This window comes from Mandrillus leucophaeus, unplaced genomic scaffold (genome assembly GCF_000951045.1).
Source record: "Mandrillus leucophaeus isolate KB7577 unplaced genomic scaffold, Mleu.le_1.0 Scaffold170, whole genome shotgun sequence".
Taxonomy (NCBI): domain Eukaryota; kingdom Metazoa; phylum Chordata; class Mammalia; order Primates; family Cercopithecidae; genus Mandrillus; species Mandrillus leucophaeus.
In genome coordinates, this window is record NW_012101699.1 from 1,272,874 (window position 1) to 1,286,824 (window position 13,951).

Below are 13,951 nucleotides of genomic sequence, written 5' to 3' on the forward strand. Positions count from 1 at the left end.
CAGGGCCTGCAGTGTGAAGGGAAATGACAGAAGGGTTGGTGTAGGCGGGAGCCCGTGGGTCCCTTTACCTCCTGGTAAACAGGACCTGGGGGAGAGGGGAGGCCCCTAGGAAGGAAGCCAGGGTAAGGAGCAGGCTGTTTCCAGGGTGATTGAGGCAGCGTCACCCACCACTGCCCACCCAGCCTGTCCATCTGAGGCAGTCATGTGGGACAGAGAAAGCCAGGGTGGGGCTCGGGGATGGGCAGTGGCTGTAAGTAGGCAAGCGAGGACTGGCATCTAGGCAGGAGGGAGGCACACCTGCAGGTGCAGGTGGCTCTGAACCCACTCCTGATGGCTCTGTAGGCCTCTGCACCTCCAGTCCCATCCCTGTGGGCAACCGCTGCCTACACCTCGGTGTCGCCCAGCAATGGGTGAGTGTTGGGGGTAGCCAGCTCTGCATTCAAAGGGTCAGGTTTCCAGGGTAACCTAGCCCCTGAGCCCAGCGTGGAGCCTGGCAGATCCGGTAATCTGACTCCCCCTTCCCTCCCGCCAGGGCCTGTCCAGAGGCTCCACTTGGCCTCAGCCTTAGCCCCAGAGAGGCAGGGTGTGGGAGGGCGGGGGCTAGCATCTTGGGTAAGAGATGCCTCAGGGAAGATCCACTTGGCTCCCTGCTCCTTACACCTTTCCCTCCTGCCCAGGTCCACCCCTTCCTATTCCCTGGTCGCTTGGCACTTCGACCTCCTGCCTCTGCTGTGGAAAGGGGTGTGTCCTGAGGTGACTGGACTTTGCCTGATCATGACCTTGATCATGCACAGGGCCGCTGGTGGGGTGAGGCCATCCCACGGAACTCTGGGGTCTGTGAGCCCACCCAGGATCAAGGAATGGAAGAGCTGTCTGTGGGTAGAGGGAGTTCCGTCAGGCGTCTTAAACTTGGAGACTTGGAAACGTAAGGCCTCGCAGGCCACATAGGTTTTCAGAGGCTCGCCTGGCAGAGGCCTTGAGCGTACTTCCGCAGGGACTGTGGGCACCCAGCCACCAGGAGGTTGTTGATCTCAGTCTTGCTCACTGGTCCCTGCCAGACTGGTGGTGCCTCTCTACTGTCGGGCAGCCCTACCTGTGTGCTGCCCCATCTGCCTACAGCCCTCATGCCTGGGCCCAGCTGGAGGTTCTGACATGGGTCCCCTGGGGGGGCATGCGGACCCTTCAGGGTGCCCCAGGCACAGCATAGGTCTCCAGAGACACAGGCACCAGAGCATTCAGAGCTAGTCCCCTCGCTGCTGTTGACTGTCCTTGAGCAGTGAAGTGAGGTGGGCTCCTGGAACTGCAGCAGCCACCCCCGGGGCCATTGTGAGGCCAACAATCCAGGGCAAGGTGGGCAACCAGCGACTGCCACGAGGACAGTGAAGAACTAGCACCAGGACCTTGGGTATCCCATGCCCTGGAAGGAGCATGTGCTGCAAAAAGCAAGAGTGGGCTTTGGAGGCCAACGGACAGAGCGGCTTCGGTCTGAGGCTGTTCCAGCCCTTGCTTAGGATCCACCTACCTAGGTCTGGAAATTGTATTCCCACTTCAGACGCCTCCTCAGAGAATAAAATAACCCCGGGAAGAGGGCAAATTCCCCTGGTTTTCTCCCCACAAGCATTAGTGTCAGTGTAATTTCAGAGTGACCCCAGCTGTCTCACGTGTGGCAGGCACGAGAACAGATGTAAATGAGCTGTTGCACAGATGGGCACCCAGATGTGTGCGCTGGCACTAAAGGGGCCCTAGGGCGGCTCTAGACTGCCCCCTCGTGACGGCTTGCGTACCACCTGCAGGCGACGTTGTGGACGTTTACCAGCGGGAGTTCCTGGCGCTGCGCGATCGGTTGCACGCCGCTGAGCAGGAGAGCCTCAAGCGCTCCAAGGAGCTCAACTTGGTGCTGGACGAGATCAAGAGGGCCGTGTCGGAAAGGCAGGCGCTGCGAGACGGAGACGGCAATCGCACCTGGGGCCGCCTAACAGGTGAGGTCTGGGGCGGGAGGGGGAAAAGGCGGGGGTGGGCTGGTTGTAGGCTCCCTGGTCTCAGTCCCGATCCTTCACGACCCACCCAGAGGACCCCCGATTGAAGCCGTGGAACGGCTCACACCGGCACGTGCTGCACCTGCCCACCGTCTTCCACCACCTGCCACACCTGCTGGCCAAGGAGAGCAGTCTGCAGCCCGCGGTGCGCGTGGGCCAGGGCCGCACGGGAGGTAGGGGCGTGGGCAGGGAGGAGCACGGGGTAGGGGGGGCGGGTTCCCCCCGCGCCCTTCCCAGCGTCGCGCCTCCGTCCCCCGTAGTGTCGGTGGTGATGGGCATCCCGAGCGTGCGGCGCGAGGTGCACTCGTACCTGACTGACACTCTGCACTCGCTCATCTCCGAGCTGAGCCCGCAGGAGAAGGAGGACTCGGTCATCGTGGTGCTGATCGCTGAGGCAAGTGAGCCAGGACGCGGGATTGGGGGACATTCAGAGGAGCCCCCGCGGTACAGAACTGACAGCAGGAGCCATTCGGGAGGAGAAAGCTGTGGGAAGCTCAGTTGCTAGTTTCCTTCGCAAATGTTCCGAGATAGAAAGTTGAAAAGAAGGGGCTTCCTGGCGCCCTCTACCCCTAGGCACACCCCTCGCCCCGCCCTTGGCCGTGCCAGTCCCAAAGTAAAAGGGCTGTCTCTGGGGGTGCCCTTGCTCTGCTCTCAGCACAGCAGGCTCGCTACCTCCACGTGGGGGGCATCTGAAGCCATGCCCCTTCTCCAAGCCCTTCCAGGCCTTTTGGGGCAGCGGCAGCACTAAGGGAGGGTGCTTGGTCTCCCCACAGACCGACCCACAGTACACTTCGGCAGTGACAGAGAACATCAAGGCCTTGTGAGTACTGGTGACCCCAGAGAGCTGGTGGCAGGAGGCTCTCTGCGGGGTGTTGTGCTGGCAGGTTCCTGCCTCCCCGTAGGTAGCGCCTTTCCTATCTTGTGGGGAGGCAGGGACCTGGTGGGGGAGGGGTGGGTGTGCAGAGTGGCCAAGCCCCTGTGGAGCCCTGCTGCCTCACTCGGCTGGGTGTAGGGGGTGGTGGGGGGCTGGCACTGGCTGAGCCTCAAGAAAGAGCCAGGGTCTGCTGGGCTCGGCCCCCCTCAGCCCCTGGAGGCTGCGTACGGACTGGGCCTTCCCGTCCCCCAGGTTCCCCACGGAGATCCATTCTGGGCTCCTGGAGGTCATCTCACCCTCCCCCCACTTCTACCCTGACTTCTCCCGCCTCCGAGAGTCCTTTGGGGACCCCAAGGAGAGAGTCAGGTACTAGCACTCCCCCATACCCCCAGCAGCCTGCCCGCCTGTGCTGAGAACCCATCTACTGGTATCTGATTCCAGGGCGTTTCCCTGCAGTGCCCTGAATTCTCCATGGGAGGACCTGTGCATGGGGGTGGGGGGACAGAGGCTGCCCGCCCAGCGGCTTCTCTGTGGAGCCGCACTGGAGGTGGAGGGGTCTGAGCTCCTGAGGCCCCGCCCTGGCCCACAGGTGGAGGACCAAACAGAACCTCGATTACTGCTTCCTCATGATGTACGCGCAGTCCAAAGGCATCTACTACGTGCAGGTCAGCCCCGAGCCCTGCGCTGCCCTGCCCTGCTATGGCTCTCGTCCGTCTGGGCGCCCTCCTGAGCCCCAGCCCCTCTCTGCTCAACCCGCAGCTGGAGGATGACATCGTGGCCAAGCCCAACTACCTGAGCACCATGAAGAACTTCGCGCTGCAGCAGCCTTCAGAGGACTGGATGATCCTGGAGTTCTCCCAGCTGGGCTTCATCGGTGTGCGCCTCCCCTGACCTGAGCGTGCCTTTCACTCAGTCCCACCCACCTCTGCCGTCCTCTCCCAGTCCCACGCTGAGTCCCCCTGACCTGAGCGTGCCTTTCACTCCCACCCACCTCTGCCGTCCTCTCCCAGTCCCACGCTGAGTCCGCTATGAGCCTTTGCCCAGGTTGGGCCCTGCCTGGTGTGCGTGCTGCAGCCCCGCCTGGCCTGTTCCCATTGCCTGTGCATCAGCCATATCTGGCCTCACCACCTGTCTGCCCCCTTGTGCTCACACCTGCCTGAAGCCTGCCCTGGGTTTGCTGTGGGACTCTCGGGGGCACCCTGCAGGGAGAAAGGAAGTGCGGCGGAGCAGCACTGCCCACTCAGGCCCCCTTCCTACCAGGCAAGATGTTCAAGTCGCTGGACCTGAGCCTGATTGTAGAGTTCATCCTCATGTTCTACCGGGACAAGCCCATTGACTGGCTCTTGGACCATATTCTGTGGGTGAAGGTCTGCAACCCCGAGAAGGATGCGGTGAGCAAGAGCTGGAGGGACTGGCAGGGGCAGGGCCAAGGGGCAGGCAGCCTCCAGCACAAACTGCCCCTGTCCTTATATCTGATCACATAAGAGAGGGCACTGTCAACTGTGGGAGGGCCCTGGTAGCCTCCAGGAGAGGCTGTGTGGAGGAAGGAGGGCTCAGCCGAGTCCTGGGGTGTCGCCCGCCCTCCACAGAAGCACTGTGACCGGCAGAAGGCCAACCTGCGGATCCGCTTCAAGCCGTCCCTCTTCCAGCATGTGGGCACTCACTCCTCGCTGGCTGGCAAGATCCAGAAGCTGAAGGTGGGCTGCCCTGCACGCTCTCCCTACGCCGCGGTCCAGGTCGGGGCCCATGCCATCACTGCTGTCCCTCCTCTGCTGCAGGACAAGGACTTTGGAAAGCAGGCGCTGCGGAAGGAGCATGTGAACCCGCCAGCAGAGGTAAGCACGAGCCTGAAGACGTACCAGCACTTCACCCTGGAGAAAGCCTACCTGCGCGAGGACTTCTTCTGGGCCTTCACTCCTGCCGCGGGGGACTTCATCCGCTTCCGCTTCTTCCAGCCCCTGAGACTGGAGCGGTCAGTGCCCGCACCTGGGTCTGCGATGGGGGGCGGGGCTGGGTGGCCCCCAGGTGTAGGCTCCACCAGCAAACTAACCTCACATTCCTCAGTGTCCTCATCTGAAGTGGGCCTCCTAACGGTAGCTACTTTGTGAGGACTAAGTCAGGCAGCCCTTAGGAGCTCAGCCATGATTCACCTCACCATCCTCCCAGAGGAAGGCCCTGATCTCCTTGGACAGCCTGACAGCTGCCTGGGGGCCCCCCGGTGCAGGCCTGGCCTTTCTCTGCTGGGCGCTGGCTGCTGTACTGGAGCGCTGCCCCTGCACAGCTCACAGGCCTGCCTGGCCGCAGGTTTTTCTTCCGCAGTGGGAACATCGAGCACCCGGAGGACAAGCTCTTCAACACGTCTGTGGAGGTGCTGCCCTTCGACGTAAGTGCGGTAGGGTGTGGTGTGCATTGAGGTCGGGCCTCCCGCAGCCACCTGCTTCAGCCCTTGGTTCTGCCCCTAGAACCCTCAGTCGGACAAGGAGGCCCTGCAGGAGGGCCGCACCGCCACCCTCCGGTACCCTCGGAGCCCTGACGGCTACCTCCAGATTGGTGGGTAGGGGGCTGGGGGAGAGTGTGGGCTGGGGTTCGGGGACACCCTCTCAGCGCTGCCCTCCCCCAGGCTCCTTCTACAAGGGAGTGGCAGAGGGAGAGGTGGACCCAGCCTTCGGCCCTCTGGAAGCGCTGCGCCTCTCGATCCAGACGGACTCCCCTGTGTGGGTGATTCTGAGCGAGGTGAGGCCGGGCAGGGCCAGGCCAGGCGCGGGGAGTAGCCAGAGAGACCCTGGCGGAGCTCAGAGGCCCTGCTGACCCTGGGTCTGGCTCTTCCAGATCTTCCTGAAAAAGGCCGACTAAGCTGCGGGCTTCTCCCTGTGGCCAGCCCTGAAGCCCACGTTTCTGGGGATGTCGTCACTGCCGTCCCCGGAGGGCCAGATACGGCCCCGCCCGAAGGGTTCTGCCTGGCGCCGGGCTTGGGCCAGCCTGGGGTCCGCCGCTGGCCCGGAGGCCCTAGGAGCTGGTGCTGCCCCCGCCCGCCGGGCCGCGGAGGAGGCAGGCGGCCCCCACACTGTGCCTGAGGCCCGGAACCGTTCGCACCCGGCCTGCCCCAGTCAGGCCGTTTTAGAAGAGCTTTTTCTTGGGCGCCCGCTGTCTCTGGCGCGAACACTGGAATGCATATACTACTTTATGTGCTGTGTTTTTTATTCTTGGATACATTTGATTTTTTCACGTAAGTCCACATATACTTCTATAAGAGCGTGACTTGTAATAAAGGGTTAATGAAGTGTGTGCCTCCAATGTGAACGCCCTGGACATCTCCCTCTGCCCCTGCGCCTGGCTTCATTTGTCTGGTCTGTGCCCCAACTTGCCAACTAAGCCCGGCACTGGGCCTCCCCACCCAACATCAGCAGCGACCTTGCTTGCCCTGCTAAGTCAAGGACCCAGCCTGGCCTGCAGGCGCAGTGCCACCTCGGCGCCACCTCACCCCCGTTCCTAAGATCAGGCCGCAAAGGCAGTAATTCACTGGTGAAAGCAGCTCAGAATGTGGGACCACAATACCCACAGCAAGTCCCCCAATGCCTCCCCCACGTCCAAGGCCTGCCATGAGGCCTTCCCTTAGCTCCTCAAGCTGAAGGCGTTTCCCAGCCGCCTTGTTCCCCTCCGTGTGTCTCAGCTTGGTCCTCATCCTGGGTTCCCGGCACCCTCCTCTGGCACGTTAGGGTCTCCCGCTCACCTCAGGGCCTTTGCACACACCGTTGCCCCTGCTTGGCAAGCTCTCCTTTCTCCGTTTCTCCTGCATACTCGGCTAAAAGTCACTTGTTTGTTTTGTGGGCCTCCCCTGAATCCCCAAGCCTTCTGGACATTTCCTTGAGACCACCTGTCACTGACTCACTATGTTCCCATGGTGCCTGCAGCTCCGCGGACCTGGGAGGGCTGCCCTGAACACCTACAGTTAACAAGGGGGATCCAGTGCTGACCAAAAGGCCCCTGCCCTCACGGGGGGAGAGATCCACAGGCTGTGGGTGGCACTGCAGCTGCACAACTAGGTGCTGGGCCCCGCGCCTGCAGGCTAGTGTCAGCTGCGAAGGCCAGGGAACGAGGGACTGGGTGGCTGAGAGTCAGGAGAGGGGAGGCCCCTGAGGAGGGGGACCGGTGAGCAGACCGCTGAGCGCTAGCTGGGTGAACCCCGGCAGGACTGGGCGGCCTTGTAACCCGGAGGCTGAGTAGGGAGTGGGGTGGGAGGTGAAGACCGGGTCCAGTCCCGCCCCAGGGGGAGGTCCCGTTCCTTCGCAGCCCCTCCCACGCCGCCTCTAGGAAGCCCGCCGGGCTGCCCGGGCTTGGGCTGGGCCCCTCCAGGGTCCGTAGCCCGCGGTGCGCCACCCCCGCGGACCCAGAAAACGCAGCCCGGGTCTCGGTCACGAGAACTTTAATGATAGAGACTAGGATGCGGAGGCGAGCGCCGCTTCCCGGGGCAGCTGGAGGCTCCGGCTCTTCGTTCCCGGCTCCGCCGGCCCAGCGGCCTTGGTCTCAGGCCCACGGCAGCAACGTCCGCAGCCGTCCGAGGAGCGCGGCGCGCAGCGCGGCCGGGAGGAAGTGGGCGAGCAGGCCGAGCGCAGCCAGCGCCACCAGCAGCCAGAGGGCGCGCGCGCTCGCGTACAGGGGCGCCAGCCTGCGGGCGGCGGTCAGCGGGGCGGTGGCGCGAGAAGGCCCCGCTTCTTCCCCGCCCCAGCCCCGGCCCCGCGGGGACTTCCTCCGGCCGCCGCCAGGGCTCGCCCACCGAATTCCCAAAGGCGCTGGGCTCCGGCCCGTCGTCCGCCCCCAGCTTGGGCCCCGCTCCCCAGGACCCCGCCCACCCGCGACCTTTCCCCGGCCCCGCCCCGCTGCCCGCCCGGCCCTCACCTGAGCTGCGCGGAGCGGGCGTAGCCCTGGAAGTAGCGGAGGCGCGAGAACAGGTAGACCAGGCCGCACAGCGCCGCCGCCCCTGCGAGAGGTGCGCGCGGACCTCGTGAGCGTGCTGCGCGGCCGCCAGGGGGTCCAGCGCGTGCGCCCCAGCCCCACATCCCGACCTTCATGAAAGAAGATGCCGGCGACCCAGAGCGTGGCGAGGAATAGCGGGAAGTACTCGCTGCAGTTCACCCTGCGGTGGGCGGGTGGGATGAGCACGCCGGCCGGGCTGGTCCTGCGACCCGGACCCGCCCGGGGCTCGCTCCCCGTCCCGCGCCCTCCCGCCGCGCCTCACTGGGCTCGGTAGACGCGCTCGAACTCGGGTGGGCCGGTGGTGAGCGGCGGCGACACGCGGAAGGCCCTGCGCGCCGAGATCACCTGCAGGGAGAAGTAGGCTGGGGGAGGAGGGGGAGCAGGAGTCAGGTCTGGACACCCGAAGCCCCGGAGATGGGAGTGGGAAGGATCTTTCACTTGGCCGTGTCCTCTCTTCCCTAAGGCGGAACAATTCCCCGCTCTCTCCTGAGTGAGGAGACCTCCCGTCTGACCCATCCCTGGCCTGCCCTGTGTCGCTGACATTCAGCGGGGAGGGCAGGACCGAAGCCTGGGGCGCAGAGAGGCCCTGTCCCAACCTGTGAGTGTTTGGGGGAGGGTGGGTGATTGAGGCACAGGGACACCTGCTCAGAGAGAGATCACCTGAGTCCTTGTGTCTGAATCATTTCACTCGCAAAACACAGGCAAATGCAGCTTTCAGGTCGCTGGCCAGCAAGTGCCTCGGGAGCCTGAGGGCAGAGCTGGCCGCATCCTGCCAGGTGCAAGGAAGCACACGCCCTGTAGCTAACAGTCCCTGGTCACCCACCTACCAGAGCCCACCAGCAGGGCCCTCTGACCCTGCCTCAGGCCAGGATCACTAAAGCCTGGGTCCCTGTGGCTCCAAACCTGTTTCTCTGTTCCTGCATGCTGGTCCCAGGCCTAAATCTGACAGACACCTTCTCTTCTGCTCCCAGGAGGTTGCAGCTGGGACTCTCCTAGCCTAACCCCAGGACCCCAGGGCTGGGGTAGTTGCAGAGGGTGGGCTGGCCCCAAAGTTTCTTTGTGAGCAGGAGCCCTTCCCTAGGTCAGGGGAGGCCAGGCGAGACCACACACAGGTCAGTGCTGGCTGTGCAGTCTCTCCGGAGACCTCCCGTCTGACCATCTCCCCTTGAGTCCTGCAGCCCTGGCACCTTTGGTGCTGGGCACCCTGCAGACGGGTGTCACAGGGTGGCCATCCAGCTCAGTGTGGGTGCAGCTGGAGGTCAGGCTGGCCTGTCTGTTCAGCCTCTTCAGAGCCCCCTCCCCAGGCTGTGCCTTATCCTAGCCCACACACTGTGGGGCAGTGGTGTCTCTAAGTGGCTAGGATATCTGGCCCAGGAATGTGTCCTTTAGGGCCAATCTGAGAAAGGCATTAAGCAGGCTCCTTTTAGGGGGCTGGAGGAAGGAGTCCCACCTCTGCCCTGCTCCACATGGTCCCAGTATGGAGGTGCCTCCTTTGAAGCAGGGCCAGGGACTGAGGGCTGCTTGCTGGGACGCCCAGAGAGGGGACAGCTGGAAAGAGCAGGGCTCAGCTTCCCCAAGCCCATGGCTATCCCACCATTTGTTCTGGCACCCTTGCCACCCCCAAGTCCTACAGCTCTCACAGCCAGGTGCCCCCCCAGGTCCCTGGAAGTCCCCACCCTCCTCCAGCTTGGGCCTGGGCTGGAGTCCCTGCCTCTGCCCTCCACCTGGACCTAGGGGGCAGAGGGCAGGCTGTAGGAATCTGAGGCCCACCCTCTTCCTAGATAGGAGCCAGCCCACCTTGCAGCAGGACTCCCAGGAGGGTGACGGTGGCCAGTAGAGCTACCTCGTCCTTCATGGTGCCGTCGGCTGCGGTGGCACGGGCTGTGTGTAGAGGCGAGCTGGGGAACACTCAGCCCCGTCTGCTGCTCAGAGGTCAGCCCAGGAAAGGAAGAGCAGCCTCAGTGCTCTCCCCGCCCCAACTCAGTGGAGGGGGTGCGTGGGGGTGTGACCATACCACACAGAGCCAGGGAGCCAGGCCAGGCCAGCAGGGAGGAAACCAAAGTCTGGACAGGGGAGAGAAGCCAGCTGGAAACTGCCTCGCCACTTCCTGCTTGTTCGTGCTGCTTCCTTGCCTAGTCCCATGTGGCAGAGCCCAAGCTGTCCATCTGGGTCAGCTCCAGCTGTGGGCGTGCCCCCTGCTGCATCACCCCACTTTCTCCAGGGCCTTGGAGACCCCCACGTTATGCTGGAGCCAGCTCCAGGCTCCCGGCTGACTCCCCCACCCACCTTATCTGTTCCCTGCCCCCATCCAGACTGTTCTCGGCAACCCCTGCTGCACCCTCCTCTGCGGAAGCCCTTCCCAGTGCCTTTGGCTTCCGAATGGAGTCCTAGCGCCCCCCAGCCACACTGGGCCCCACCAAGCTCTTTCTCCTTCAGGAAACCTCATGCCTGCCAGCCTCAGTCGGTTGCAGGGGTTCCCTGCACAAGGGCCCCCTGGGTGGCGGGAGGGTCAACCCTTGTGGGCCATCCCTCTCTCAGGCCTCTCCTGGGCCTTCCACAACAGCCACCTGCCATGACTTTCTGCCCTGCAGCCCTCTTGCCTCAAGGTAACAACCCTCCACAGCCTACCTAAGACAGCAGCCCTCCCCACACTCAGGCCCTGTGGTCTGGACAGCGCTGACTCCTGCCCCTTCCAGGCCTGTGAGATGGACACTGAGCCGAGGCTGACTCAAGATGGTGAGACATAGTTCTGGAAACTTCCTTAGAACTTTGGGACAGGAAACTCGGAGTGGGGAGGGGGACTATGGCGGGCCACTCTGAGGAGGACAGACCCCACACTGCCAGGCAGAGGAAAGGCGGCACCTGAGGACTCCTGTCTGGAGCCCTGGGTGTCCCCCTCGCCCTGCCTGGAGCGCCCCCGGCCACCTCCCTCGCCCCGCCTGGAGCGCCCCTGGCCTGCCAGTCTAAGCAGTTGTGCCTAATGGCCACTTCCTCTTTTGGCTTGAGTGGGTTTGCGGTGGCTTTTGGTCAGACGTGGCAAAGTCCAGACTGACCCAGAAGCATGGGCAGGAGCTGGGGGAGACCACACGGAGGTACAGTCCGTGCTGCAGGGGTCGGGCCGCATGGCTCTGCCCTCGCACCTGGTCCTTCCTTGCTGCCCCAAGCCCAGCTCCAGCCTGAGGCTTGGAGCCTGCCAGGCTCTCTCAGAATCCCTTCTTCCTCCTGCTCTGGGTATCGCCCCCGCCCCCGCCCCCAGAAACCAGATATGCCCCAGCTGGGGGCTCTGTGTGCTCCTCCAGGGCAGGGGCCAGGGCTCAGGCCCGGCCCCTGCTTTAGACCAAGGTGTGACAGTCATCTTGGGGCTCAGTGATGGAAGAGTGCCTCCTAGATCCTGGGACACAGATGCAGTGCCAGGGAGCAGTGGTGGCCGCGTCCTCAGACTGCCCACTCAGCCTCCTTCCTCCCTGAAACCTGCCCCACGGGGCCTGCCTGAAGGGTGGGATGCAGGCCACCACACAGCGGTTGACGGTGCCAGTGGGCTGTGCCCAGAGTGCCTGTGTGCACCATGCATACATATCTGCATGCCCCTTAGTCCGTTGTCACACACCCATGTCTTTGTGCTTGTGGGTGTCCATGTGTCTTCACGAGTCCAGGCCCTCCTGTCGGCCAAGCTCTCATTTCCTCCAAGGCCTGAGTGTCCTCCCTTTGAAGTTCATCCCCTCATTCTGCAGCAGGAAGCCAAAGCCTGACATCAGCAGCTTCTGAGGAAGTCCCTTGGCGGATATGCAGGGCAGGGACCTGGGTCTTGGCCCCAGGAACCCTCCCCGGGTCTCTTGGTCCCCACCTCCCTCCCTCTGAGCCTATCCAGGCTATCAGGGCCCTGCCTGGGCTCAAGCCAGCTCAAGCTGACAGAAGGGCCAGCCAAGCCCCCACCCCTGCTCAGGCCACCCAGCTTCCATCTTCCTGTCTAGCTCTGGAGGCACCAGTATCAGGAGGGAAGCGAAAGCTCCTCCCTGAGCCTCCACAGAGCCCTAAGGAGCCTGTGATGCCCACCCACCAGGACCTCTGGGAGGCAGAAAGGCTGGCAGAACCATTGCACAGAAAAGAAATCGGAACTTCTGTGGAGTAGATCATAAGCGGTGCATAACTCAGACCCTGAGCTTGAACAACACAGTTTATTTATAAATCATTTTATATTTCAGACAGGATCGTGCTCTGTTGCCCAGGCTGGAGTGCAGTGCCTCAACATGCCTCACTGCATCCTGGAACTCCTGGGCTCAAGCAATCCTCCCACCTCAGCCTCCCAAGTAGCTGGGACCACAGGCTCTAATTTTTTTTTTTTTTTTCCCAGAGATGGAGTCTTGCTATGTTGGTCAGGCTGGTCTCAAACTCCTGGGCTCAAGTGATCCTCTGCCTCAGCCTCCCAAAGTGCTGGGATTACAGGCTTATTTTAGACTTACAAAAAAGTTGCAAAAATCTACAGTCTCGGTGAGGCGCGGTGGCTCACGCCTGTAATCCCAACACGAGGTCAAGAGATCGAGACCATCTTGGCTTGACACGGTGAAACCCCGTCTCTACAAAAAATACAAAACATTAGCCAGGTGTGATGGCAGGCACCTGTAGTCCTAAGGAAGGAGACCACTACTACTACTGCTGACCTCCTCCCCCTGCCACCTTGCCTAGTTCACAAGACAGGAGGAAGGAGAGAAAGAAACAAAAGTAAGATAAATAGCCAGACAACCTTGGCACCACCACCCGGCCCTAGGAGTTAAACAAAATAATAATAATAATAACATCAACCCCTGACCTAAACTACTTGTGTTATCTGTAAATTCCAGACACTGTAAGATAAAAAGCATTGTAAAACTTTCTGTTCTGTTAGCTGATGCATGTAGCCCCCAGTCACGTTCCCCACACTTGCTTGATTTATCATGACCCTTTTACATGGATCCCTTAAGGTTGTAAGCCTTTAAAAAGGCCGAGTATTTCTTCTTCAGGGAGCTCGGCTCTTAAGACGCGAGTCTGCCGACGCTCGCGGCCGAATAAAAAACCTCTTCGTCTCTAATCTGGTGTCTGAGGAGTTTTGTCTGCGGCTCGTCCTGCTACAGTCCCAGCTACTCGGGAGGCTGAGGCAGGAGAATGGCGTGAACCCGGCAGGCGGAACTTGCAGTGAGCCGAGATCGCGCTACTGCACTCCAGCCTGGGTGACAGAGGGAGACTCTGTCTCAAAAAAAACAAAAACGGAAACATAGACTTAGATAAAACATTTGTGAATCATACATAGGATTTTTAAAAACCACTTTGTATTCAGAATATATAAAAACTCTCAAAACTGGATAGTAAGAAGACAGTTTCCTGAGTAATGTGTGCGGATCCCTGTAGGGCAGGGATCACTTGCGGCACAGCTGAGAACTGATTCAGTCTGGAAGTGGCCTGGGATCATGAGAGCCTGAGTCTTTACTGGGGCAGCTAGCCTGGCTTCTCTCTGCTTCTCTGTTCTTTTCTTTTCTTCTTTTTTTTTGAGATAGAGTCTTGCTCTGTCGCCCACACTGGAGTGCGGTGGCACGAACTTGGCTCACTGCAAGCTCCACCTCCCAGGTTCACACCATTCTCCTGCCTCAGCCTCCCAAGTAGCTGAGACTACAGATGCCCGCCACCACACCCACCTAATTTTTTTGGTATTTTTTAGTAGAGATGGGGTTTCACCATGTTAGCCAGGATGGTCTTGATCTCCTGACCTTGTGATCCACCCACCTCGGCCTCTCAAAGTGCTGGGATTACAGGTGTGAGCCACCATGCCCTGCCTATTTATTTTATTTTTTTGAGACAGAGTCTTACTCTGTTGCCCAGGCTGGAATGCAGTGGCGTGATCTCAGCTCACTGCAACCTCCGCCTCCTGGGTTCAAGCAATTCTCCTGCCTCAGCCTCCTGAGTAGCTGGAATTACAGGCATGCACCAACATGCCCAGTGTATTAGTCCGTTTTCACGCTGCTCATAAAGATATACCCAAGTCGGGGCAATTTACAAAAAAAGAGGTTTATTGGACTTATACTCCCACATAGCTGGG

General features: G+C 61.4%; 2 protein-coding genes and 1 pseudogene across 2 annotated transcripts; 1 reads left to right on the top strand and 2 right to left on the bottom strand.

Moving 5' to 3' along the window:
- The first annotated feature begins 237 nt into the window (after positions 1–237).
- MGAT4B (mannosyl (alpha-1,3-)-glycoprotein beta-1,4-N-acetylglucosaminyltransferase, isozyme B) lies at positions 238–6,191 on the top strand. The gene is given in 16 exon segments (XM_011976888.1): positions 238–250; positions 359–410; positions 1,642–1,979; positions 2,069–2,209; positions 2,297–2,430; positions 2,810–2,856; positions 3,163–3,276; positions 3,500–3,575; positions 3,670–3,784; positions 4,171–4,301; positions 4,500–4,607; positions 4,689–4,882; positions 5,215–5,293; positions 5,373–5,460; positions 5,531–5,643; positions 5,740–6,191. Coding segments are annotated over 16 exon segments (1,767 nt in total). The 3' UTR covers positions 5,764–6,191.
- A 1,125-nt stretch (positions 6,192–7,316) lies between these two features.
- Positions 7,317–10,132, bottom strand: LTC4S (leukotriene C4 synthase). The gene is made up of 5 exons (XM_011976861.1): positions 9,682–10,132; positions 8,147–8,246; positions 7,974–8,044; positions 7,807–7,888; positions 7,317–7,576 (listed from the first exon to the last, which is right to left on the bottom strand). The coding sequence occupies exons 1-5, from the start codon at positions 9,737–9,739 to the stop codon at positions 7,435–7,437; spliced, it is 453 nt and encodes a 150-aa protein (XP_011832251.1). The 5' UTR covers positions 9,740–10,132; the 3' UTR covers positions 7,317–7,434.
- Positions 10,133–10,911: 779 nt separating this feature from the next.
- On the bottom strand, positions 10,912–11,562 carry LOC105537304 (annotated as a pseudogene).
- Positions 11,563–13,951: the final 2,389 nt, after the last annotated feature.